The following is a 26,583-nucleotide window of genomic DNA, read 5'->3' as shown; positions in this document are numbered from 1 at the left end:
GAAAAGAGCGTTATGGAGTTTCTGTTATGAAACTATAATAAAGTTAGCATTTCCCAAAACTTCTGGACCAAAAAATGTTTTATAAACTGCAATACATATTAAAATGTATGACTGATAAAATATGACTTTTTGTCAAATATGACGGTGGACAAAGTGCCGTGGTTTCGACATTGGGTTTGCCCGGCTGCATGCGCAGTAGAGGTTGAACTCAACTTCCCAGCATTCATTTGGAAGGATAGGAAGCTATTTCCATCGCATGCTTTACTTTATTCAGTTTGATTTTAAGTTAATAAGTCGTATAAGGATTCGTATTCTGGAAAACTGAGGCTGAACCCAGTATTCACAACATAAATATAAAACTTGGGTATTATAATGTTGATTGATAGTGGGATTTTCAAGGCAGTTAGTTGATCGAATGCACAATGTGTTGCTCGCTAGCAAACCAAACCAACCTCTACTGAGTATCGTAGCTGGCAAACTATTTAGTCGTTTGTTGCTTTACTAGCTACTTCATTAGTTTAGTTAATCCAACGAGTCGGCAACATGCTTAGCTTTCTAACAACCTGTATTATTTAGTTGTGATCTCAGCTCACGGGTTGTAAAATTTGAACATATATGTAGACCCCCACCGAACTGAAAATCGTCGTAGCTTCAAATTCGCATAATTTTGACACACTCAATTGAAATGAATGCCTTCCCGTTAAAATGTTCTCAGTGCACACTCAGCACTCAGTGAACAGGCGACTGAACAATGGTGCAAAGTATTACACATCTATAGAGTCTAGGTTACTGTAAATTACGCTGTAATTATTATTTGAGAAGCAATACGTTCTGAGTAGAAAATAGTATATTAATAGCTTATTATTATCGCGCATATAATTTCTAGGCAAATTGCAGACGTGTTTTTACGGTTATGCAATCTGGTACAAAATTTTCCCAAGCTGCCCTGGGACGAGACTGCGTAGTCGTCTGAGAGGGTGCACTGCACGCTGCTAGCAGCCTCAAGCAAAATAAAAATGGCTGCGTGTGCATTACGACGCGGTTTACTTTCTACAGTTAGCAAATACAATAAAAAACACACACTTCGGGTATTGAATGTTGAATACAGCAGCAGACGTGAACTGAACAGGCTTCGTTTACCCTGTTCTGCATGCAACCTTTTCAACGTCCAGCAGGCCCGGTATCTGTCGTCACGGTAAGTACTGTTTTTCATTTCAGCTAGCGAGCTAACGTTACATTCACAGACTGTGCGTGTGTGTTATTTTAAACAACACCACCCTTTATATAACCTACTCGTTGATCACATAACTAACCACAGTTAGAGAAGAAAATGTTCGGTCTTTACATATGCAGCTGAAATGAGAAGTACCGAGCTAATGTGTTTTCCTAATGTAAACATCATACTAGCCAGTCAGTATAACGCAATTGTGAAATTGGTGAGCCGATTTTTGCCAAGGTCAGGTTGTCTTAGTTAGGTAGCACTGTCCGTTTTTGTGTTCGTGATCGTTGTTACTGTTAGTTTGATCTAGCTAGCGGATTGCCTTGCGTAAGGACTGTAATCCCACCTCAAAGTACACGCTAACCGTTGTCTAGTTAAATAGCTAGCTCTATACAGGACAGCTTGTACCCAGCTACTTTGCCGACGAAGTTGGTATCCTTGTAGCTAGGTAGCAAGCATCATCTCGATTTATGTGAGTGGGAATTGGCTGTAAAATGGGTAACAGAGAATGGCTTCCCATGCTTTCACTTAAAGCTGCCAAGCGTCCGTTTTACAAAGCTAAGAGTTGGCCATGTCCCCCTAACGTTTGTTACTAGTTGCCAAAGGCGAACTGGACAGCTGAATTTCTAAAACGTTATTTTACTAGATGCTCTATAACTCTTTGTGAGTTGTTAAGATGCTATATCACATGCATATGGCACATAATGAACAGTCCGATTATTTAAAAAAATGTAACTTTAATGGAAGTTAAGAATGTGCAATCTTGCGTTAGTACGTAGTAGAATCGATTACAACCGTTGCACTTTACCAAATCATAAATCAGGCATAAATAACTGTTACAATCTGTGTAACATTCCTTTTTGTTAAAGCCACATTAAATAAATAAACAAATGTTCTGTTACTAGTTAATAAATAAAAAAAACCCGGGTGATGCAGATTACTAACTACTATCCATTTCCCTTCCTGAAATCTGCCTATTCTAAGGCCTCAATCTGGTGGCGTACAAGAGACGTGTGCAGGGAATAGAATGGTCCGCAGCCAGAAAAGCCCGTAAACAGCTTGTGTGTTTCTGCAGCCCACCATGGCAGCTGAGATCTTACTGGGGCTGCGGGACTGCGCAGGTCCAGCCCCAGCCCCGACTAGCAAACTTCCGTTTATGTAACCGGTTCTTTGTGCCTTTAAATTTAAGTATTTCAGTGGAGTCATTATGAACCCAGGACGTTTTGTAAGTGCGATTAATATGCAAGTACTGTTTGTTGGAATGTTTGTTTGCATGACAGAGCAGCTTCAGGTCTGTGAATATAGTAGACTGGCTGGTGTTGAAAAGGCCTTTATCACAGCAGCAGCAATCACTAACAGTTGTCTTGTAGCTGACTCACACAAGATTTAGTAGTCGAATATTGTTATTGAGTGGCTGCGAAACATGTGGCCTTTCAACTGCCAATAAACAGGGAATTTACTTGGAGACACAGGAAGGTCCACACACAGGCATACACCCCCAGAATCTGTCCGCAGTTTTATGAAAAAGCAGTAATCCAGAATTAGCAGGATTAGAATATGTGACCTGCTGTTGACTAAGGACTCGTCATAAACAATATTCTAAGGCTGGGCTAGAAGGTAAACACACACGTATCCTGTGCAGAGATTATCATCATTTTGATCCTGGCAAGTTTTGTTGAGCTTTTAATCTTAAGTATCTATTTTCCTCCTGTATTAGCAGCAGTGTGACCTTATAACCTCGCTGTTATTCAAAAGCCTGAAGTTGTCTTCACCTCTGCCTTGGCTTGTATCATAAGCGGTTCAGTTTCTAGCATGGTTAGCTTTTATTCAGACGCCTTTGTGCTTTGAGACAACGAGAGCCCTTTGTCACTCAGAGTTGGGCACGCCAGCCAGCCTGCATTGATGTGATTTCATCCCCCCACATAGTTTGCTCTGACAATTGGGTACAGCCAGCAATGGTTTTGTGGCACCAATATTGCTTCTGTTTTTTATGAGAGAATGTGCGCATCCGATTTTCACAGTTAGTTCAGTCTGCCCTAATGTAGTTCTCAATGAGTTGACACGTACAGCTCAATAAAACCATTCCAGCTGAAATAATAAATGAAGGACAGGCTGGTAAGGACTTGCTCTCAAAGAGAATTTCAAATAAGGCCTGGGATAGGCTACAGCTCACAAACAATAACTCATCACAGGTAAGAGAGATCAAACAGGTGAACGACATCAGCTTCCCCTGTCAATCACAGAACAGTGTTAATTTGATATTTCTGTGTCATTGATGTCATTGTTGGTCTCTGTGTTCTGTCTGTGCGTTCTGTCTCTGCTGTTTTACCGTGTTGGGTAGAAACAGGCCTGAGGGTAAGGTGTTGGAGACAGTGGGAGTGTTTGAGGCACCAAAACAGCACGGAAAATATGAAACAGGACAGGTGAGAGGATTTCTTTCATACCGGTATTGTTTCGCTGTGTCTTGTTTTCATGTGTCACATTTTATATAATCTACTATGAAATCTCATTTGGGGCTGTCAATGTGAAGTAGCCTTTTGGCTATTATGGGAAGTGGGCATTGCATAATTGTCACGAATGGCATTGTAGATTAATAATTGTAAGGCTGTCTACATTAAATGTATAACTCTAGCATTTGCCTGCAGCTGCCCCCCCCCCCCCACACGCAAATTTTTACCTTGTTTACATACCCATGCACAGTACATATTTGAACTAGCTTGAAGGACTAAAGAGTTATCCGCCCTTTTCAGGAACATTCTTGCACCTTGTCAATGCCAGTATTGGTAATGTAAAGCAATATCGTATGAACCACCTTTGTGGTTGTAGTTGTCCTTGTTGTGTATTAATTATGACACACTTTCTTCTGTCCTTGTAGCTCTTCCTGCACAGTGTTTTTGGGTACAGGGGGATAGTGCTGTTCCCCTGGCACGCTCGGCTCTATGACCGCGATGTCACGCCCCCGACGGGTGAAAGGTACCACACCGCTCACTGGCCAGCGTGCTTCTGTCTGCCTGTTGATATATCATTTATAGTGCCTTGGTACAAGGCAAAATAGCATATCGAGTTTCGCAATGAAAAATGGCCAGAATACAACACATGCCAGTGTATTGCCAAATTATAATGTCAATTGCTAACAGAGATTGACAGCCTGGCAAAGTGCCAGTTCTAATCCATGCGCAGTATGCTTATGGCATGTCTATTCTTGTGCTCTTGGTGCAAGATGGGTCCACTGGACCTCCCTGCAATTGTCTGTGTTCACCATGCTATGAAAACAAACCCCTCTAGGGTTTCCAACACACTTGTTCCTGGTTATGGTTATACACTTTGTTGTACGTCGCTCTGGATAAGAGCGTCTACCAAATGCGTGTAATGTAATGTAATGGAACAAAATGCATAAAAAAATATTCACATTCAGTCACATTCAAGGACGATTAGTATTTTCATAATATGATGGAACAAGGAGCATGGTCCAACGACTCGCTGTATAGCTCGCAAATCGTACAGAAAATGCTATAAAAACCACTGTTAAGTCGTTTTTCTACCGCGTGGTACCGGCTCAGCTCAACTCGACTCTACTCAACTTTTTTGGTTTTCCATTGGGCAAAAGTTGTGGATAGTACCTGGTACCTGGTACTTTTTTTGGTATCACCTCCGTCGAGGTTCCAAGCGAGCTGAGGCGATACCAAAAGGTGACGTGGAAACACTGCGGACCACTGATGGGTCAGAGAGAATCGTCACTAGAATCGTCGCCTTTGAGCAACCAGAGTCATCTCGTCGTCTGAGCTCTGATGTAGGATTTCCCAAACTCTCCTGTTTTTTTCAGCAGTCTTTTGTCTTGCTGCCTTCAGCCTCTTCTGAAACAAAATTTGTCTCCTTGCTGTGACAAACAGCCACATACTGAGAATCAAGACCCCATCCCTTCGATATCCTCCATTGTTCCTGTGTGTCACGTTGAAGATGACGTCACGGCAGTTTCATGCGGTGTCGCTATGACGACCACCTACATTGACGGGGGTACTATCTGCAGTGGAAAACGAAGTACCTGGTACCAAAAGCGAGTGGAGTGGAGTAGTGTCGAGTTGAGCTGGTACCTTGCAGTGGAAAAGCGGCTTTAGTACCTGGGTGACTTTTGAAAGGGTACCAAATCTTATTTTCCAGTGTGTCACTGATTTACAGCCCCCCCTTGTTGTTTTCTTTTCCAGTAAGCCAGAGCCTCCAGGGGCCCATGGGTCGAAGGAAGTTAAGGGCAAAACGCACACATACTACCAGGTCCTGATAGACACAAGGGACTGTCCACACATAGTGAGTGATCTCCTCAAACCCCTGTCTCCAAAACCCCAGTGACACCCTTTGGTTTGTGCTGGTGTTTCCATGGCTGGAGGTATATTTAGCTAAAAATGTGCTTCGTAACAGTTTTGCTTCATAGCAGTGGCATTTAATTGTCATGTTATATACTGATAGCGATCTCATGTGACAGTAACTTTGCATTCATTTCTGCTCAAATGTCTATATATATATATATATATATATATATATGCGTTCTGTCACTGGATAAGAGTGTCAAAAATGCAAACATAATTCATTCTGCTCCAATTCATCTTCTGTTTTTTCAAGCTGGCTCTCAAAAGCGCTGTCTAAAGCACTTGGAGTTTCGCAGTTTTTAAGCCTGGTGCAGTGTGAAGCATGTTCCAAATGTGTGTTTGACGGGTCTTCTGCTTTGCCGTCAGTCTCAGAGATCCCAGACAGAGGCAGTGACGTTCCTGGCCAATCACGATGACAGCAGGGCCCTGTATGCTATTCCAGGTATGTTTAGTGCAGTGGACTAGCCAAGCTTCCTCGGCTGTTTTGGGTTAGCAAGGTTTGCTAACCATGTGTCTGCCACCAAATGCATTTGTCTTTATGGGCCTTGAATGTTGTACACTGTTTAAGACACACCAGTGGAGCGTGGTGGTGTGGACCATGACCTGGATTTAAGTCACACTGAGTTTCACAACTGGCATTTCCTTCCCCCTTCTTTCCTGTTACTGTTTTTCTCACGTTCTTCATACCGACCCCTTTCTGCTCTAATCCTCTTCCTCCTTCCCTCCCTCTTTCACTCTCCTTCCCTCCATCCCGCCATCCCTCCCTCTTTTTCTCTTCCTCCCTCTTTCAGGTTTGGACTATGTGAGCCACGAGGACATCCTGCCCTATAACTCTACTGACCAGATTCCCATTCAGCATGAACTGTTTGAGCGCTTCCTCATGTTCAACCCCTCTAAAGGTACACTGTGCTCTACGCTGTCTACCTCTTTTAATTAAAATCTCATTTGCTTGGATAAACTGACTGCAGAAATGCGACACTGAGAAATTTCCTGGTGCACCAATAGTTTTGGTAGATAAAATATGATGGTAAATCTTCAGTAGTTTTAAAATATACTCTCACTGTAACAGAAATAAGCAAAAGTGTCCTTGTTTTCTTTCCATAGCAGTTATTGGGTACTCACATTTTTCTTTGGTCTAAATAGATTGCTAAAATCTATCTGAATCTATTTGGTTGGTGTCCCCTGTATTAGGAGTATGACTACTTAGTACGAGTACTAAATGAGTAATATGATCCAGGACCAGGGTAAGGGGGCCTTTGAATACACAAGCTGACAGGGGTAATGTGTTCCATAATGAGTGTTGCTTGTATTTCTGCACCCTTCCTCTCCCGGAAACCCCCCCCCCCCCCCCGCAGTTCCCCCCTTCATCCCTAGGGACACGCTGCGGGCGTGGCAGGAGAAGAACCACCCCTGGCTGGAGCTGTCGGACGTGCACCGGGAGACCACCGAGAGCATCCGCGTCACCGTCATCCCCTTCTACATGGGCATGAGGGTGAGTGCGGCCCCTCGCTGGAAACTTCTGGAAGGAGCGCTCATTGGAGCAGTGCCTGGCCATGCTGGGGATGTGCCAGAGTAGACATCATCCTCCTTCAGTCAGACCAATCTGCCATACATGGACAGCAGTGTAGTTCAATAGATTTGGGCCTGGGCTTGTCATTTAGTGGTTGCTGGTTCAATTCCTAGGTGGGGCATTGCAGGTGTGAGAATAGGTGCATAACCTGAAAATGCAGCTGTACAGATGCATTGCGGGGGGGGGGGGCGGGGGGGGGGGGGCTCTAAAAAGCACAAGCTCTCTGGACGGTCTCATCCTTACCTTCTGGGAACAGCACGTCCCGTAGCAGCAGTAGGTCTCCATAGCTGACAGCTGAGACGTTTGTGCGGTTAACAGACGGGCGGTTTGTGGAAATGTGACGTGCTTCACTGCATCTCATAGACTCATTGGAATCACCTTTGACCCACCTTCCCTGAGTTGTGATTGGGTGTCTTCCAAGAAGAGGTCATAAAAAATAACAATTAACCAGACACTGCAACTCATTTCTGAGAAGAGATCGATGAGCGTGCAGCAAACCTGCAAACTAAATTGTCTTCATATGACCGAGAAGCGTCCAAGAAAAAATAAAAACTTTTTTTTTCTGTAAAAATTTCTATTTACAATTTTAAATCTTAATAAAGTTTCCTTCACAAATGGCATTAACTGGCACTTAGGCAATACCTAATACTCAACATACCCTGCCACCAGCAATCTTCAGTGTGTGGTGAAAAAAACAGTGGCTTTTGTACGTGCTACCTGTTTCTGTTTGGCTAACGTTTTGATCTCTTCTCTCTTTGTTGGCAGGAAGCTCAGAATTCGCACGTCTACTGGGTGAGTAGCACGTCGCTTGTACCGGCCGTGGCGTAGCCCCTGCCGCGCGTTTCCCGCCCGTAGCGGGCGTTGGCGTTGGCATCTGACGGCTTGCGTGTCTGTCTCCGCAGTGGCGCTACTGCATCCGGCTGGAGAACATGGGCGCTGAGGTGGTGCAGCTGAGGGAGCGCCACTGGAGGATCTTCAGCCTGTCGGGGACCCTGGAGACGGTCCGGGGCCGAGGGGTCGTGGGCCGGGTGAGTCCGCCCACTCGCTGTGTTTCGGCCTCGGTGTTTAATCCCCCCCCCCACCCTTGTCATTTTGATTTCTGGAACTGTGCATACATTTGCGTACTCTTCTTAAAGGAGGCGTACATTTTAAAAGTCTGTTAAGTAGATGTGTACATTTTCTGAAGATATCTTCTTAAAGGGGGCGTACATTTTAAAAGTCTGTTAAATTTAAATGGGTAGACTCATGTTAGGAAAGCTTGAATGTTTAGAACATGGGGCCCTTGTGCTTGGGGGAGACTGTAAATCAGGCTACTTACAGGGGCTGCTGGGTGGTTCACTATGTGAAGGGGCACAGTGGTCACATACTAGCGGCATCATCCGGGGAGGAAGGGATTTATTCACCCGGGATGACCAGGTCTCACCACTCACCAGCATCCCCTGCTGGTCATCCTAAGCCTGGTTGCTCAAAGCTGCACATGAATTGTCCTCCTCCAGCTTGTGCAAGCTAAGTTTGTGGACTGCAGTCTGATAAGAACCAGCAACATGGTAACCGTTTCGTCAGAGAACACACAGGTGTCTTTGCTCTCTGGATTTAATAGTGGTGGTTGCATAAATTGGCACCTCAGGTGACTGATGCGTGTTCAGTGTCTACTTTAACGTTAATTTTGTTTAGCCAAGTAGGCTACTAATGATTATAACGTTGGCTAATGGAGCTTGCCAATAAAGTGACGAATATTAACTCAATTGCGTGGAGAAGAAATTAGTTGTTGTTGTTAACCATTAGTTTAGGCTTATCCTTAAAAAAGTATGAGACACTGTGAACTAACAGGGGGCACCATTATGTCTGAACTGTGCTGCTCCAGCCAGTTGGGTGCTATGGGCGTTACTGTGTTGTTGACACTTTGGCGGTGTCTAATGGGTTTGTGTGTTTGTAACTGCAGGAGCCAGTGTTGTCCAAAGAGCAGCCAGCCTTTCAGTACAGCAGCCACGTCTCCCTGCAGGCGCCCAGCGGACACATGTGGTGAGTCTCACCGAGCAACCGCATGACCGCACACCGACCAAACTTAATCACATCCCTCGCACCGCCTCACTGAAAGGCCGCTAACTGAACCGCACACTACCAAACGGCCGCTAACTGAACCGCACGCTACCACACGGCCGCTAACTGAACCGCACACTACCACACGGCCGCTAACTGAACCGCACACTACCACACGGCCGCTAACTGAACCGCACACTACCACACGGCCGCTAACTGAACCGCACACTACCACACGGCCGCTAACTGAACCGCACACTACCACACGGCCGCTAACTGAAGAGCCGCTAATAGAGAGTATGATTACTCCAGCTTTCACGCAGAGTTCATTATCTCTCATGCAAAAATACGTGTGCACCCTTATATTTACCCTGCTCTGGCACAAAACTGTGTGCGCACTCCCAAATATACTCTGCTCCTGCACCAATTTTCTGTTCAAATTCATCCTCCGCTCTCGCACATGTGTGTGTTCATGTTCAAACTGCCCTGTCCTTGCTCTCGGATTTTCAGTGCAAAAACACTGCCTAAACCAATGAGAGTAGGTTGTGGGTTTGACCAGTGAAATTTAGGCCTACTGCTCCCCTACATTCTCATTTGTTGAAGAAGGATGGAGCCGCTGGTTCGGGAAGTATTTTTTCTCATTTGACATTTGTATTGGAAAATTTCAATTTTAGGACTCAGAATCACAGGCAACCACAAAGCCACACATCAGCAAGCCCAACAGCAACCTCCTGAGCATTTCTAAAAAATGAAAGGGAGTTTTTTGCTTTGTTCCAGTTCTTAAATATGATTTCTTTAAGCTGCTTTGAACCATTTTTTCCAGAGAACGTTCTCACACTTTGGCATTCTACAATACAAGCTTTGCCTTTTTGGTTTTTAAACGCACACACACACACACACACACACACGCACACACAAGGACATGTGTGCTTGGTGATATGCTTTTGGATTTTGAAACGAGGGAAGAAGTATGTGTAAATAACAGCACCGTTGTGTTCAAACAAACATTGGCTCGTGGGTTCCAGCGTCTGAGGCCATCCGCTGGCTCGGCGTGACTGGGCCGTTCCCTGGTGCACAAACAGGGCAGAGAGCAGGAACAGAGTGTTACTTCACGTTTTTCTCTCAGCGAGGGAAGCTCAAATTGGCACGCCGCACACTCAGACCTCACACACCGCGCGGTCCGCTGGTCCCGGTCCCGCTCGCGCGCGCACTAGGTTTAAACGCAGTGTCGAAAGGACATTGTGTTCCTGTTTGTCAGCGGAGAAGCCTGGCTCCTGTTAGCCGAGCAGACTGAGCGCAGAAACGCGCTGGCTCATACGTTTGCAGCGATCGTTTCGGCCTCAGGCCTTTTTTAATTGGCCTTCGGGTCGGCCGTCGGAGTTCACGTCTCTGTCGCTTCATTGGCTTTGTGCGTGCGAGGTGACAAAATTATTCAGCAGGACAAACGTTCAGCGTTCCCAGCCAGCGCTGTCAAGTGAAACGCAGGTTAATGTAAGGTCGGGGTGGGGAGGGGCACTGTAAGACACAGCCGTCGAGTATTTTACGAGCATTAGGACTCATGTACAGCTGAGCAGCTTTACGTGCAAGCGAATGCCTGAATGGAAAGAGAATGTGTTTGGAGGATTTTGCTTGCAGCAATTACCCTGGCTCATTTAACGGAATTATCTGTGCACCGTTGCTGGTTCGTGTTAAACGTTTCATATAAGGACACGGGAACAATCTGCAGCTGTTATTCATGAGTCGGCGTGAGCCTGCATGGATAGATGTTGCAAAAGTGCCAGTTTGTCTGGCCTCAGTCGGGACCAGGTCACTGTCAGAATGGGAGCACAGCAGAAGGCGGGGTAGGGGGCTGCAGTTCTGTACCCCTACGGGAGGTGCTTTGCTTCAGTCGGCTCTTGTGAAAAGCCAGCTTTATAAATGAGTCACAGGATGTGCCAGAAATAAGCTGGCCCCTTTGCCCCGGTTGGCCAGTCGCTCGGGATAAGCGCGCTGTTCAGAAACGATGACCAGCAGGCTTCTTGTTGACATGGCCCGCCGGCGGTTCTAAAGATGAAGCAGTGTTTTGTCGTCCCCATGTTGGATGGAGAGCGGGCACCTGGACCAGCTTGCCTGTGCGTTTAGTGGCTGACTCACCCTTGTGAAGGAGAGCTCTCTGAGCCAATACAAAGGTAGGATACGTAGAGTTACTCTCTTTTTTTGAATGTTTTATTCGTTCTGATGGTTTTAAGTGGCTGTAGCGCTTCCTCTTGTGGATGACTGATCTGTTGGGATGCTAGCCAGGGCTGGCTGCGTGTGAGGCCATTTTGTTGCACCTGCATCTGCAGGATAAACAGATGGCTTTGCCTCAGGAGCCCACACTGCTGACGCATAACCTCTGCAGCGTCTTTGACGTGCACGAGCACACACATGCATGCGCACACACACACTCAGTCTCAGGAGCACAAGCGCACGCACGCACATGTATACGCACGCGCTCAGTCTCAAGAACACACTCACTCACACACACACACACACACACACACACACACACACACACGTGCTCACACAGTCTCAGGTCCGCTGTGGCTCTTGGCGGTGGATGAGCGCGGTGAGCCTGGCGCTCCTGCTGAGGAGCCGGATGCCGTTTCTCCCTCCGGAGTTGTAGCGCTGGCGGCGGTTCGGCCGTGGACTTGCGTCCGCGGAAGGCGTGGTGTTGGGCTGTGTCAGCCGACCTGATGAGCAGGGTTCGGCATGCGAGCTCTGGCCTCGATCGCCGCGTGCGGCTGCGGCTGAAGGGCGGGGTGCGGCTGCGTTGGGCGGGGTGCGGCTGCGTTGGGCGCGGTGCCGCTGCGTTGAGTGCCGTGTCCGCGCGGATGCGCTTGGCCTGTTTTCCGCTCGGCACAGGTCCCGTCTAAAGACACGCGTGTGGGGGGAACGGGCAGCTTCCCCTGAGCCTTCCTTACGGGGGCCGTGGAGCGGCTGGGGTGTGGACATGTGGCTTCGTGCTTTCTGCACCTTTGTGCAGGTCATTACACTCCAAAACAACAGGAGCTAGTGTGCACCTGTTATCCGCTTTCTTGGTGTGTAGTTGAAAACCATAGATTCTTGGTAGTAGTTGTTGGTAGTAGTTGTTGGTGCTGGAAGTGAGGTTGCTGGCAGAAAACTCCCCCACCCCTTTCCATATTTTCATTCAGCCTATCATGATTGCGCAACTCCTGCAGTGTTGAAATCCAGGAGGCGCATAAAGAGTCCAGCTAGCCTGGAGCTGGACCGACGAGCAGGCCCATGTTGGCCGCGTTGGCGTCCGTCTCGTCGCGCAGTAGACCCTAGCCAGAGCGCTGGAGGCGGGGCGGGGCGGGGCAGCACAGCTGGGGCGGCGTTCGGGCTCTGACGCTGCCTGTTGTTGTGTTTCGCTCCCACAGGGGTTCGTACCGCCTTGAGAGGCCCAACGGCACCTTCTTCGACGTCCGCATCCCGCCCTTCTCGCTCGAAAGCAAGAAAGACGATACTCCTAACGGCTTCCTGCCGGGCCCTTTCAGCTCCTTAGCCTGAGAACCCGAAACCGGGCCCCGTAGGCCCTCTGGCCCCGCCCCCTCACTCTCCCGCCAGGCCCCGCCCATTTGCCCCCTGCACCGGATAGCACTTCTCTGCCACCAGCTGCAAGCCAATGATGCGCCTGCATTTATAATGTGACCCCTGACCTCAGGGAATTTCTGAGCCTTGGCTTTGGTTAGAGCTGCTGTGGAACAGCAAGCCTCAGGCAAGCCGTAGCGACTGTCGCCATGGTGTTTAAATGTTGCCTGACACACAAAACGTTTTATTGGTATTTTATTGGGAACCACAAAGTGGTCTACTCCTCCGAATCCTCACCAGTTGCATTAGTTTTGTTATTCCGTTTAAGCTTCACACAACACAATTCCCGAATGTCTAATTTAGCAGCTTTTGGTTGAAATTTTAATGGGCTTTTAAAGGGCAAAAGAACTAGGTGTAAAATTCAAGGCAGTGTTTCATTTTTTTCTAAATGCATGCAGTGATCCACAGCTTTAACAAAACACCTTATCCAATGGCAATCTTGCTCCAAAATGTTTTGTTCTTTTTGAGGGGGGGAGATATATTTCACTGTTGACTAAAATGCTTAAAGTTAAAATTTGCGTGGGTGTTAAACCTGATGAGCTTAGAAATGTTAAATTATCACATTCAAATTCTCATCCACGACTGAGCTGTTATGTTGAATGTGCTCAGTTTTAATTTTCAAGTTTCTGTTGAAACACAGCACTTACTTACTCACATGCCAGGTTTTTTTCTTTCCAAAAAAGTCTGTTAACCCAGGTGGTAAGCGTACTTTGCCAGAACTAATGCTGACTTTCTATTTTAAATGGGAGTCCTTCAGTTTTGATTTCCATTGGAAACAGCTAGTCCCCCCAACATAGATGTTGACTGGCCAAAGTAATGGTTAAATGCAAACAAGTACTATTCCAAGGTCATAGTTCATAGGTCTGCTTTGACTTAATTTTGGGTATGAGAATATTTAGCCTACATCCACCCACCCCACCCCACATTTCCCATCTGTTTGTACAGACTGCTGGCTCCTGTTGGGTCAGATGTGTACATTTGTAATTTATATCTGCTATTTGTACTTTATAATATATGATGGATGGCTAAGATTTCTGGTATTGTGTAATGTGTATGACATGACAGAAATGGATGTTTATTCCTCTCTTTCTGGGAGCCTCTTATGTTTGATGCTGCAATAGTTGCACAGTGTTGTCATTTTTAGGGACTCAGAATCAAAAAAGATTTGGACTGTAATGTTAACGGTGAGAGGGAGGAGGTCAAAATGTAACTGAGCCTAAATGACAAAATAAAGATGTATGAATAAATAAATGATAGAAAGAGTAAACATTTCTTTTGGCACATTAACGAATTGCCAGTATTGCGCGTGAGTTTTTGTTTAAAGGGGAAGTTTGTGTTGCGCCTCACCATACTGAGCACTGTCATCACTTCAGAAAGGCAGGGGGACTCCTGTTCATTAGTGGCTGCTGAAGGGAGCTTATGACGCGGAAGTAAACTTATATTCCCACCTCGTTATAAACAACAGGAATGAAATGGTTGCTCTGCTAGGAGGGTTCATACCATGTGAGCCCCAGCCCCCCGCCCCCCCACCCATTTCTACATGCCGCCATTTTAATAGCTCTGTCTCCAAACCTGACATCATAGGCTCTTCGCCTCAAGGGGCCTGCCCCTTCATTGTGTACTCCAAAGCATATCAATGCTCGGTAATGCTCTGCACTACTGACGCTGTTGTGTGTCCTTTCCCTTTCTGGGTTTGTGCACAGTAGCCTTCTGCGTCACAACTCGGTCCCAAAAACGTGCCTGTAGTCTTTGCCTGCCAATCAGTCGGCGTCAGAATAATTGCCCCGCCTTCTCATAAATGTTCTTGAGTGCAGCTGTAGTGTAGCCCCCAGCCATTCAGGTTCTGAAAGTCAGCTTTTCCTGTTAAGCCAGGAAAGAAGACATTCCCCGCTGTTGATTTCTTTTGCCGTGTGAATTCTGCAGTTATATTTTGGGCTGAATGAGAGACGATCTCGTAGATGAGGTCATGGAATGTTCCAGCGCTTTAGATGTGTCCTGGAGCTTCTGATAGGGCGGCTGGGTGTCTGGCAAACGGCTGTGAGCTGTGGTGATAGATGAGAAGCAGGTTCAGAGAAGGTGGGGAGCGCGGTAGAGGGGTCTGTATTGGAGCGAAACGGAGAGAGGAATCTGTGCTAAAGGTTGAGGGCGAGACCCAGGTCCTGTGCAGAGACTTCACAGTCACCAAATGCCCCCCCGCCCCCGCCCCCTGGCCCCACACAGGGGTAGGGAACGAAGGGAGTGTTCGGACTGCCGAGTGTGCGGCTGCTGATTGGTTGTTTCCGCCTTCCGCAGGGGGACGTTCTCCTGCCAGCGGGCCAATGGCGGCATGTTGGACGTTGCCATCCCGTCCTTCTCTCTGGACAGCCACGGGCACTCTGACGGACCCTACTCGTTCCTCTTCTGAGTCGCGCCATAGTGTTCTCAATGCTTTTTGTTCTGTGCCAGCTACCGAATCTTACGATGTACAGTGGGCTTTCTGCTGGAGATTCAGTTTTTGCATCCAAGGCGAGAGTGGTCCACTCAATAGATTCGATCGTTTTGATGTTGAGTCTTTTCTCTGTGACATTTTAAGTTTTAAAAAAAAAAAAAACATTTTTTTCCCTTTTTTGTGAGAATTTGCTATTCTCAGCTCATATGTAGTTGCAGTTTTGATGTGAACTTAGCTTTACAGAATATGTTAACATAAGGGGGACAGTACACTTAGCTGCATTTATTCTGCGGTTGGAGCTTTTATGGATGGGGAAGCGTTTACTTTCTTAACCGCTGTCTGCAGACCACATAAAACCTCATTTCTCTGTTATACATTCACAACAGTACTTCAGTTTTACCTCAGCCAGACAGACCTCTCAGTAATCACACAAAACTACCTCATACAAAACTGCCATACCAGGTGGTACAAAGCACGTCAAATTACCTTTCAAAACTCATTTTAGTTACGTCTGTGTGGTTTTTTTGTGTCAGCATGTAAGATTGAAGTAAAAGGAGGCTAAAAAAAAAAAAAGTAAAAAATCTCCATTTTTAGACGGACCTGTACGTGTGCCAGCAAAAGCCTGCTGGGCGACCTGAGTGCCAGAGCTTCTCATGATTTTGAGCGATCAGCATAACTTATTTTTAAAAAATGGAATGTGGGTCTTGCCGTTTCATTTCCTGCACTGCATTTGACCTTGACGTATTTCAGTACATTACGTTCACTTGGATGCTCCAGAAAATAACTTTCATTAGCTGTTTTTATGTTGTGAGGCTGGAGTTTGCAAGGCAAATTCTTGGTTTCATTGCTTGGCTACAGAGCTTACTATTGATATTAATCCTTCTGTACAGTATAGTTCTAGTTAGTTGGAGTGGAGCAGTGATGTGAAGACCCAATGACACCATCGCTGTGCCCCACCCACTAGGGTCGGAGAGGGTGGAGTCAGTGCAGACCAGTCAGGTGGGGCTTTATTTCAGTATTTCTCTAACCCAGGCCCCACTGTGCATATAGGCCATCTGAGAAGTCCAGTGTACTCAGTCAGACCAAGTTAACCTGGCTAGTTCTTTTCCTCTTGGAGCTGTTTGACTGCCCTCAAACTTTAATTGTCTTTTTAGTCGGGGCTTTGTTTCATGAGAGGTTCAAAGTCAGTTCCCTGGCTTCTTCCTGAGTAATGTGCCTGCCTTCAATCTGAGACATTTTGTAATTGTAGCTGTTATGAACCGTTGAGAATAATACATTCGAAATGGTTATGGACAGTCCTATAACTGTTGCCCAAGCTTGTCATGTGTAGTTGTGTATATGAACAAGTTTGCCATGAGCTGTTGACTTCCCCTGTTGTAGCTTTTGAAAATCTGGACCTCGCCACCCAAACACTGAAAGGGGCCAAGTCTGGACTGGAACACGAACAATAAACTAACTAAAAAATTTTTTTACACAGCCTCCTTTTCTTTTTGTTTGCTCCTTATGGTTTCGGTTGGAAGGTGGGTGTTGAATCCACTCCTTTTCTGTCTCCTTATTCAAGTTTTTACAGTTTTATTAGAATGGTGGCTGATTCATTTATGATGTAGGGATTCATAGAATAAAAGCAGTTTTGCATATTCAACTGAATTAAAAATGATTTGGTGCACTTCCAAGGAGGCTTGGAAAATAAAGACGGCCATCTAATGATGGTCTTCTAAAAAAAAATAAAAAATAAAAAAAGGAAGAGGAAAAAACTCGACTGCAATTGTTCAGATAATTAATGCAATCTTTTAACAATCTCACCCAAAAAAGAAAAATGATGTGTAACACATCCAATACATGTGTAACACATAATTTTTCTTTTTTGGGTTAGCTGGATAACTGTGCGGAGTAAAACCTTGAACAGCTCTTTTTACTTCAGTACATGTTCCAGATTTAGGAGGGTTTCTGGTTTTACTCTGAGCATTTCTCCAGCTAACTCACTAATCCTGCTTTGTGAAATAGGGCCCTGATGTGTCTCCAAAATTGTTTGAGGACAAGTCGGTGCATGTTGAAATTAAACAATGGACATTTAGCCCTTTGGCCAGTGGGTGGCGCCTGTGCATCACCATATACTCTCAGTCCATCCCTATGGACCTCATCCTTGTTGAAGCCTTGGTAACCTTTTCAGTGTTGTACCACACCTCTTAAGATTCATTCAGTGCTGAGGCTTTTGTTTTTTATTGCGGGGGCTTATGACCGTGAGGAACCTGCTGCTTCTTTGTCTGGGCGGATAAATCATAACCGCATGAGTCCGTGTTTTCAACAAATGCATTCAAAAATTTTGAAATGGAACATTTTAACATAACCAATTCATTGTATGTATGCTTGCATGCGTCAGCGTATACCCCATTACTTCTGCATCTACCCACCTCTTATATTGTTGCTTTTTACTGCGTCAATACAAGATAACACACGCCCAGTTTATCAAAGTCTGTCAGATGAAACTCAACTGGAAATTTTGCCCGGTTTTGGCCTGGTGAATATGCGGCAGCGCTGAGCGCAACCCAGCTCTGTTACTCAGGCCCTTCAGTAACCCGCGTCTTTGTGCAGGGGGACGTTCCGCATCGAGAGGACAGACGGCTCCCATTTTGACGTGCGCATCCCGCCCTTCTCCCTGGAGAGCAACAAGGACGACAAGGCGCCCCCCGCTGGCTACAGCTGGTAGAGCAGCGTTGACCTCTGTCTGCGATGAGAGACGAGAGACCCCGTATCTTGTTCACGCCAAATTTATTTTCCTTAGACTTTTTTTTTTTCCATCCCTGAGATATTTACACTCTCTGTATTTATTTTTCCCTCAAGGTTTCATTTCTTGAGTTTGTTCATATAAAACAAAATAATAAAAAGCAATGAAGGGATTTCAAAAGTGAATTAATAATTGAGGTGGTTGAGGGGAATTTTTCCCCGAAACCGTAGCAATAGCGAACCTGTGAGCTTCCGAAGTCGTTGAGTGCTATCCTGAATGGTTATGCCACATGTGGGGCAGTGGGGTTTGCGGAACAAATTTTTCCAGCTGTTCTAAGAGGTGCAAGTGGCCAGACAGGGAGTTTGGAATTCCAGTCCTGCTGGGCTTTAAAAAAAAAAAAAAAAAAAAAAAATTTTTTTAGTTTTTATTTTTTAATACATGCAGTGGAATCCAAATGTACGATGTGTGGCTATTAAATAATGAGACTAATGCTGTAATTCATTTTTAATGAAGAAAACTTACATTTCAATTCCTTTCCCTTTCTGCAACTACACACCGCTGCATTCTGGTCTTCCACTGATCAAAGCAGTGCAGTAGGTCTTCTTCCGTCGTTTTCTTCTTCACTTCTGGAACAGACTCAAAACGGGTTCCCTTGAGTGCAGACTTAATTTTAGGGAAAAGTACCTGACCATCCTCCCTATTCACCCGATCTAGCACCATGCAACGTTTTTGTTTTCCCTAAAATCAAGTCTGCACTCAAGGGAACCCGTTTCGAGTCTATTCCAGAAGTGAAGAAGAAAACAACGGTGTGTAGTTGCGGAAAGGGAAAGGAATTGAAATGTAAGTTTTCTTCATTAAAATTGAATTACAGCATTAGTCTCATTATGTAATAGCCACATCTCGTATGCACACTATATATATATATATATATATATATATATATATATATACACACAAACAATGAATATTCCCATAACAATTTCCCAGTTTCCTTGCAAAAGTGTCCCGTACTCTTAATTATCATGGATTATTTCCTCCTGCTAAGTACATTTTTGTACATGTTTGCGTGTTCCCATCAATACGGACGAGGGCAGTGGGCCTGGAAGATAAAACTAAGGAAAAAAACTGCGGGCCCCCATGTTTCACTCAAGAGGTGACATTCCTCACAGCTGGGCTCTCATCTCTCCTGACAGTCATGCGCCAGAGTTGATAACGTCCAGAAATCAGACCCCCCCCCCCCCTTTTTTTTTTTTTTCATCAGACGTTGGACTCGAATGTCAATACGGTGCATTTTGACAAATGTCAGCAGCTTTTTCTTTTTTGGATGATACGCCCCAGTGCATTCTGGGTGTTTCTAAAACTTTGTTTTGACATTATTTTTGATGCCATAACTCGTGAATACATTTGGAGGCCAAACCAGTACATATCGGGGGGCATTTATTTTTTAACACCCAACCGATCACTACTTGAATTGACCTAGGGCTATACGGGGGAGGGGGGGGCTAAGGCCTTATTATATATGAAAGCCTAAAGCCTTCATTCTTTTTGTTCAGACATTTGCCTGTGTGACACGAGTTCTACATGAGGAAAAAGGAGTACAGTTTTCAAGGGTTTTGGGGGGTGGGATCGGGCCATAAAGAGAAAAGCATGCCAGGAATGTAGCTCGAGCTCTGAAGTCTGTCAGTCTGAAACGGATTGCCTCGGGCTAAGAACTGTATCAAACCTGGAATCAGGGATAACCACTGTAAATTCTCAGAATGACACAGGAACGTTTCTTACATACAGATGAAAACGCTGCCCCCAATTATAAAGGGATGGGGGGGGGGGGGGGGTGTCCTGCAAGAGACATTGTAATCGTAGGAGAGGAAGGTTATCGTCTTTTGACATTTGCAGACGGAAAAATGGGCTGGGATTTTCCTCTGACGCTTTGCCCTTACCCAGGGAGGGAGGGAGGGAGGGATCAGCAAGTTGATTGATATGCGCATGACAATGCCATGGTCTCCAGCCATGAAGTGAATGGTCTCCAGTGAATGAAAATGGTCTGTACCGTGATAATAAAAAAGTGAACGGGCTGATGGCACTGTGTAAAGTGTGAGTAAACCGGTGTGCAGGATGGAACCGATTGCCCCCACTCAACACGGCAGCATGCCTCCAAACGTGCCAGCAACAGGCTTACCTATCCCTATGTCCTATTTCAGCAAAAGAAGCCTGTCTGATATTAGCCTCACTGTCGCTGGAAAGGGTTGTGTCCAGTAGCACGGAGACTGATACAGGATCTGCTGCTGTAAATTCCTGGTGTGACTCAGACAGCTGTGGTCCTTTAAATGGGGGGCGGTAATGGTGAGACTGGGGGGGAATGTTCTGGCTTGACTGAGGGCAGTGGCAGTGGGGAGGGGGATCGATGTGCGTTGGGTTGACGCTCTGCTGATAATGTTGTGGAGAGGAAAACTGTCCTGAACGCTCCTGTTTATTTATTTTATTTTTTTTCCCCGACTAATGAGATGACTTTTGATGGAGGACTGAAATGTACATGTGTGAAACTGTTCTTGCCATAGCGTACGTTTCTGTAAATATGGTTCCTACGGACAAAAATAAACATTTTTGGGGGGAAAAAATGTTCTTCTTTTTGTTCCTTTTATGTGCAGTTCCCTGTGACACAGATGTGAACTTATGTGACTTTTGTTTCCCCAAGCCACATTGACCATGTTCTCAGGAGGAAATGGCTCTGAACCGTAGCTTCCTATTCCACGATGACACAGAGCCCAGACGGGCCTTAATGTCCTCGTATGGCCCTGAGAGCAAAGGTCAGGGCACCATGAGCAGGTTCTCCTTTGTCCCTGTTTTTAAAGTGGGGTTGCCCTGCACTGCTCGGCCGAATCCAGTATGAACAGGATTTCTGCAGTAGTGTGAAGGAGATGAGTGAATTGCATCCACAGGTACACATATTTGTTTTTGTGTTGTCAACGCTGGTATGAAGGCACTGAGAGGGCAGAAGGTGGGGGAACGTGGAGAATCCCGTTCCTCTGTATCTGATTGGATGTTACTGTCTGAATGTTGATGGGTGTATAATGTGAATGGGAGTGAGCGAGAGCACACACACAGCATAGCTGTGTGTTCCCAGCGGGGTCCAGCATTACCCTGTCGGGTCACGGTGACTGGAACCAAGTCTAAATAACCCAGCCAGGGGCTTCTCTGGGTTGTGGGGCGAATTGAGTGATTATCTGCTGAGAAAAAACAGACAGCCAAGTAGCGGGGTGTGGTGGTGTGAGGTCACTGTTGAAGCTAATGTTGGGATTTTAGTAGTGCTGTGCTCTTAAATTGTCATCCATGATGTTTCACTGGGGTATAAATATGAGGTGACACATGCCAAAATCCTTTAGTCATCCTTCAACATGAGGAAAGTAAGAGAACACAAATGAAATGAGACAACAGTTTGTTGTATGCTAGATGGCTACAACAGGAAATAGGTAAACACCTGGAAATCTCCATCTATATTTGGGCAATAACAACAAAACAACTGGAACATGGCATGCAGAGGATGTATATTTCGCCGCCATGCACAGTAAGGAGGATGGATTGAGAGCCAAAAAATTTAAAGTTGTCACAGTTGAAGAATTTCTGGTGATAGTTGTGTCTTGGGGTCACCAAGTCCCCAAAAGTACAGTTGGGTTTTGTGGTCAAAAAATTGAGCTTTTTGACCACAAACACCATAAAATGGGTATGGTCATGTTGAAAAGAACCTTATCCCCCTCTGGAGTATGGTGGTAGATATGTGATGTGGTGCTGTTTGCCCTGAGAACCTTATTAGGATAAATGGCATCATGGACTTCAAGTACCAGAAGATTTTACACCAAAATCTGGCTGCTGCTGCATGGCAGCTAAAATTGGGCCGTGGCTGGGTCCTCCCGCAGGACAGTGATCCGAAACATTCCACCAAATCCACAAAAAATGGCCAACTGACCAGAGGATCAAGTTTTTGCAAAGGCCAACCCAGTTCCACTGAATACTTGCAGGGTAAGATGAAGAGGACAGTCTACCAGCGTAGACTGGGGACTCTGGATCTGGAGAGATACTGCATGGAGGACCCATTGCACCTCATCAAACATTATAGGGGACTGTGATGCTGTTATCTTGTCAAAGGGAGTGGTGCACAAAGTACTAAATGCCGGGTTTCCAGTAATTGTCTAATTATATATAATTTGTGTTAAATCATTTTTTTCTCTGAGCAATGGTATCACAACAAGATTATGTAAATTTTGCTGATCATAGAAATCATTTGATTACAAAATTAAGTTTATTTTTATCCAGCCTTCTTTGTTCATATTAATGAAAGGTGCCAGTAATCCTGAAGGGCAGTTTTATACTTAAAACACAAAATAATTTACTGGTGAATGTGTCCATTTGTCTATATGTACAGGTACATCCATGTTTCTCTTGGTTAGCAGTGGTTTCTGCCATGAATCCCATTTTTGCCAGGTCTATTTCTTATTGCAGTGTCATGACCACTGACTTTAGCTGAGGCTAGAGAGGCCTGCAATTCTTTGGATCTTTTGTGACTTCCTTGATGAGTCGCCGCTGCGCCCTTGGAGAAATTTTGGCAGGCTGGCCACTCCTGGGAAGATTCATCCTCTGTTCCAAGTGTTCCCCATTAGGAGATAATGATTTAGTGGAGTCCCAGAGCATTAGAAATGGCTCTGCAACCCTTTCCAGACTGATGTATTTCAACAACTTTTTTTCTCATGTCTTCTGGAATTTCCTTTGATCGTGGCATAGTGTGTTTGTAGAAACTTGGTGACTACTTCACTCTGATGGTAAGGTTCAATATGGGTGAGGTTTCTGTAAAATCTCTGTTTGGAGCACGAATCCTGAAACGTAACTTGGGTCAGCAGACCTAAGCATGTAAGTTAGAGCTTTTATATGAGAAGCTTCTGTACTTAATTCAGATTGGAATGTTTTTCACAAGTATCCTGAGAATTAAAAAATGTGTGTAATAGGAATTGTTGCTCCACCCATTTCTCATGGATTTTTTCACGAAAGGACAGATTAGGACCAGGTCTATAATACTTTCTGACCACGTTTGATTGTTTTAGAAGAAGAAAAGGCTTTGTCAATTTCACTGAGGTCAGAAGAATAAAGTGACCTCAATGAAAACTGCTTTTTGAAATTTAATCAGTCTATCACAGTTCCCTTATAAGCCACACACTCTTTCAGCTAACATGTTTTCTCATTGCTAGTATTTTATAACTTAGTATTTTATACTTTTTTTTCAGTGAGGCAACCATGTCAGCAGTGCTTTGAAGAGCTTTATTATACCGTGTAAGGTTAATATTTTCTCTTATTAACCCTTTTCCTCTTTATCCTCCTTGTGTCTAAACTCACATTTTCTCCTTTCCTCACTCTGCAGACAGGACCCACTAAAAATCATATTGTCTGACTTGGGCCTGAGACTATGTTTGTCCTTTAGAACACTGAGCCTCATTCACAAAACTTTTCTTAAATTATTCTTACATTTGTTCTAAAAAATGTTCCTATGAAAAACCAAAATGGGATTCATGACATACATGCAAACCTTTGTTCTTGTGCATATCCCAGGTGCATGAGATGATGAATGCTGGCTGTTTGTAAATTTTATGCACAATCCTGTTCATGTGATTTGCATAAGGAAACAGCCATGAACAAATACAGATAAGAAAAAAAACAATGCATGCCGAAATGTTCTTGAAAACATTCTTACACACAGTTTACGATCAAATGTGATTGTACACGTTTTGTTAAATATTATTTTATTTAAAAATTAAAATATTTGTAGAGCCGTGGATTGTTATGAACCCAGGAATTGATATTCTTCTCTATAACACCAGTAATTTCTGGAGTGCCACAGACTGCTATTAAATCAAGAGTGGATACACTCTTGCTTATCGTCCCATGACCTGGCGGTTCAATGTAGTCCTCTGTAGGGTCTTAATTTGAAGATCCATATTCCCTACTGCATTACATTACATTACAGGCATTTGCTGAAACCTACACTACAAGGGACATTCAATTCAAATCAAATAAATATTTTACATGTTTTTGTCATCCAAAACGTGTGTATTATGTAAAAAAAATAAAAATAAAAAAAAAAGAGGAAAAAAATTCAATGCTTTTCCTGGTGGGTCACAGGAAGACAGTATTCGTTATTTCTGTACTGCCAGGATGGCTATGCATCCAGGAGTGGCTACATTTCTTCATAATTCAAACCATCTCTACTCACTGGTGAGGAAGGCAGGGATTTGAGAACATTTGACACATTTTAAGAGTTAACTGAACAGGGAAGGAAGCACACTCGGTAAGACATTACTATATTTGGTGCTGGAATTTGTAATGTAATCCAGAAGTGATCAGATTTAGCTGGGTTTTTGAGGGGAAAGCAGCTAGGCAGTGGATATCAAGACCATGTGAAAAAAAGTAGGTCATGGATATGGCTTCATATGTGAAGCTTCACTTGAATTACAATCAAAGCCTAAAGTGTTGACTGGAAACTCAAAAAAGGTTTAATGAGCATAATTTTTTTCTTGAAATTACTTTCTAATCCTTTTGGCCATAGTACTCATGTCATGCTTATCCCGCATAACTCTGGAGTTCTAGCTGACATTGGTACATTAAGCTTCTTTAAGCCGTTCCCTTAACAGTATATAAAAGTTTTTTTTTTTATAGATGCTTAAAGTCCGCGGCATTCCGCCACCTACTGGACTGCAGTGTCGTAGCCACGCATGCGCGTTTTTTTTTTTTTTTTTTTTTTTTTTTTAAATGCGGGTGAGTCAGTCAGTTCTAGGCCGGCCCATATTGTCCGGCAAAAATTAATCAGATTTCCATTGTGTCCGTACTTAATACTTTGAAAAATGTACTGGGTATAGCATACTTTCAGTTCTTTCCTTATGTGTAATTCATATACTGAACTCGAAGGTTAGGTAAAATAAAATAAAAGTCAATTGTTTGGGATTCCGTTATTTTTTTAAAGTATATCTCCTACTACTTTAAGTAGCTAATGTATTTTAGACATAGCTACTTAAAGTGATCTGTTAACTTCTGGAAAGAAGCCTGAAGTGAAAGTGGACTTCAAGCACACGACCTGGGATTTAGTTCAGACATAGTGCACTTAAGGCATAGCCTACTTTTATAGACTTTCTTGTAAGGGATATTAATTGCGCAGAAATACTTAACAATAGGCCTAATAATAATAAAAAATTATTTGTACATTATATCCTCAGCTCGTTTCCCATAGTTACCACTCAAGGAAAAGTATGCACGCACAAGCTTGGGTTCTCCTTGGTACATTTAAGACGTAGTACTCTAGGTATTAATCATTCTTACCGGACATAGTAAAGTTAACGCGAAGAAAGTCTAACTCTTAGCTAGCCGTTATCGAAAAGCAAATACGCAACAAACAAAAATGGAAACCAAGAACCCAAGAGAACAAGTGGCCAAAATCGAAACTTAATTCGTTATACAAATAATTTTCAACTTTTAATAAATGTTATATTTGTTCCTAATTTAAATAGCCTATCCAAGGTTAAAAATCCTCATTTTCATTGGAGGGTTCATTTTCAACTCGAGGGAAGCCTTGGATAAAGACTCAGGCCTATCTGCATGAATGCGTAACTCAGTTCACCCATTGCTGACTTTATGTCAGATTTAAGTTGATTGTCCGAATAGGCCAGGCTCCGATACGAAAAGCCGGTAAGGTTGTCGGCTTGTGAGTGTCAGTGTGACAGTTGTTATGGATGTGTGCTTGTCATACGGTTTTGCATTCCGTATCCGGTTGGAGCATTTTAAGCATAGCCAACTTTGAACCTTTCTCAGTAGATATTCAGTATTAAAATTGCAAATGTCAGTTTCCCAGGCATCAGTTCAAAATATGGAGTAATATATGCTGATATCTGAAAAAAGATGTCCGCGTGTAAAGCACGTGGTCTGTCTTATAGGCAAATACAAATGGCACACGTGTAATTATTTTGTATTTATAGTAAGCGTGACTTCTCTTGTACTAATGATAGAAGTTTAAACATACTCAACCTTCATGTTGCAATAAAAGTGCGGTGGAGCAGCATTTTCTTTGTGCAAACGCAACCAACAGGGGGCGACCGGAACAGGACCAATTAATCTATAAAGCGCCCCATCCGTATAAACGAAAGCATAATAATCGCCATCTGCATGACAACTATCCATTCGAGAATACCGTAGGGGAAATGTAGGTCAAAGTTCAGGCCGTGTTCGTGAGAATTATCGAATCACTAAAATATCCGGATCCTTACAAGCTCTCTGTTATTTAGTGTTGTAATATCACAGAGAACCATACGTGCCAATCGGCAAATTCAATGCGCCCTCGTATACTTGAAATAAAATGAGATGTGCTTTCTTCTCTGGTGTCAACAAATGTTTCATAAAGCCAAGCTTCTCTGTGTCATTGAAGTATTTTTTAACATTCAAACCACCCACTTGTAGCTTACTCATTTTATACTGTCAATCAGAGACATGTAAATTATGAGAGACGTTTCTATTGTTGATACATGTAGGCAGCATTTCACTGACAGAGCTCAACTGGATGAAGTCAATCTGTTCTGAGTCGCATATAATTAAGTCGGTTAC

At 44.3% G+C, this 26,583-nt stretch overlaps 1 protein-coding gene across 4 annotated transcripts; it reads left to right on the top strand.

Moving 5' to 3' along the window:
* Positions 1-666: 666 nt before the first annotated feature.
* Positions 667-18,392, top strand: poldip2 (polymerase (DNA-directed), delta interacting protein 2). 4 transcript variants are annotated; one of them, XM_035432025.1, is made up of 11 exons: positions 667-1,195; positions 3,561-3,642; positions 4,095-4,192; positions 5,422-5,521; positions 5,947-6,022; positions 6,372-6,479; positions 6,936-7,072; positions 7,916-7,942; positions 8,053-8,178; positions 9,093-9,172; positions 15,095-16,694. In XM_035432025.1, the coding sequence occupies exons 1-11, from the start codon at positions 1,017-1,019 to the stop codon at positions 15,204-15,206; spliced, it is 1,125 nt and encodes a 374-aa protein (XP_035287916.1). In that variant the 5' UTR covers positions 667-1,016; the 3' UTR covers positions 15,207-16,694. The 4 variants fall into 4 exon arrangements, with proteins under 4 accessions (XP_035287916.1, XP_035287913.1, XP_035287914.1 ...); XM_035432022.1 differs by lacking the exon at positions 15,095-16,694 and adding an exon at positions 12,592-14,069; XM_035432023.1 differs by lacking the exon at positions 15,095-16,694 and adding an exon at positions 12,592-14,069 and having other exon boundaries at positions 675-1,195; positions 3,567-3,642.
* The last annotated feature ends 8,191 nt before the right edge of the window (positions 18,393-26,583 follow it).

This window comes from Anguilla anguilla, chromosome 9, assembly GCF_013347855.1.
Source record: "Anguilla anguilla isolate fAngAng1 chromosome 9, fAngAng1.pri, whole genome shotgun sequence".
In the NCBI taxonomy this organism is placed as follows: domain Eukaryota; kingdom Metazoa; phylum Chordata; class Actinopteri; order Anguilliformes; family Anguillidae; genus Anguilla; species Anguilla anguilla.
This window is presented reverse-complemented; position numbering and strand designations above follow the sequence as displayed.

Bases quoted from the DNA above. Each gene is read 5' to 3' on its own strand.
- poldip2 (XM_035432022.1), top strand. From the start codon at position 1,017: ATGGCTGCGTGTGCATTACGACGCGGTTTACTTTCTACAGTTAGCAAA. The intron at 4,193-5,421 runs GTACCACACCGC...TTTCTTTTCCAG, and splicing joins ACGCCCCCGACGGGTGAAAG to TAAGCCAGAGCCTCCAGGGG. The intron at 6,023-6,371 runs GTATGTTTAGTG...TCCCTCTTTCAG, and splicing joins GGCCCTGTATGCTATTCCAG to GTTTGGACTATGTGAGCCAC.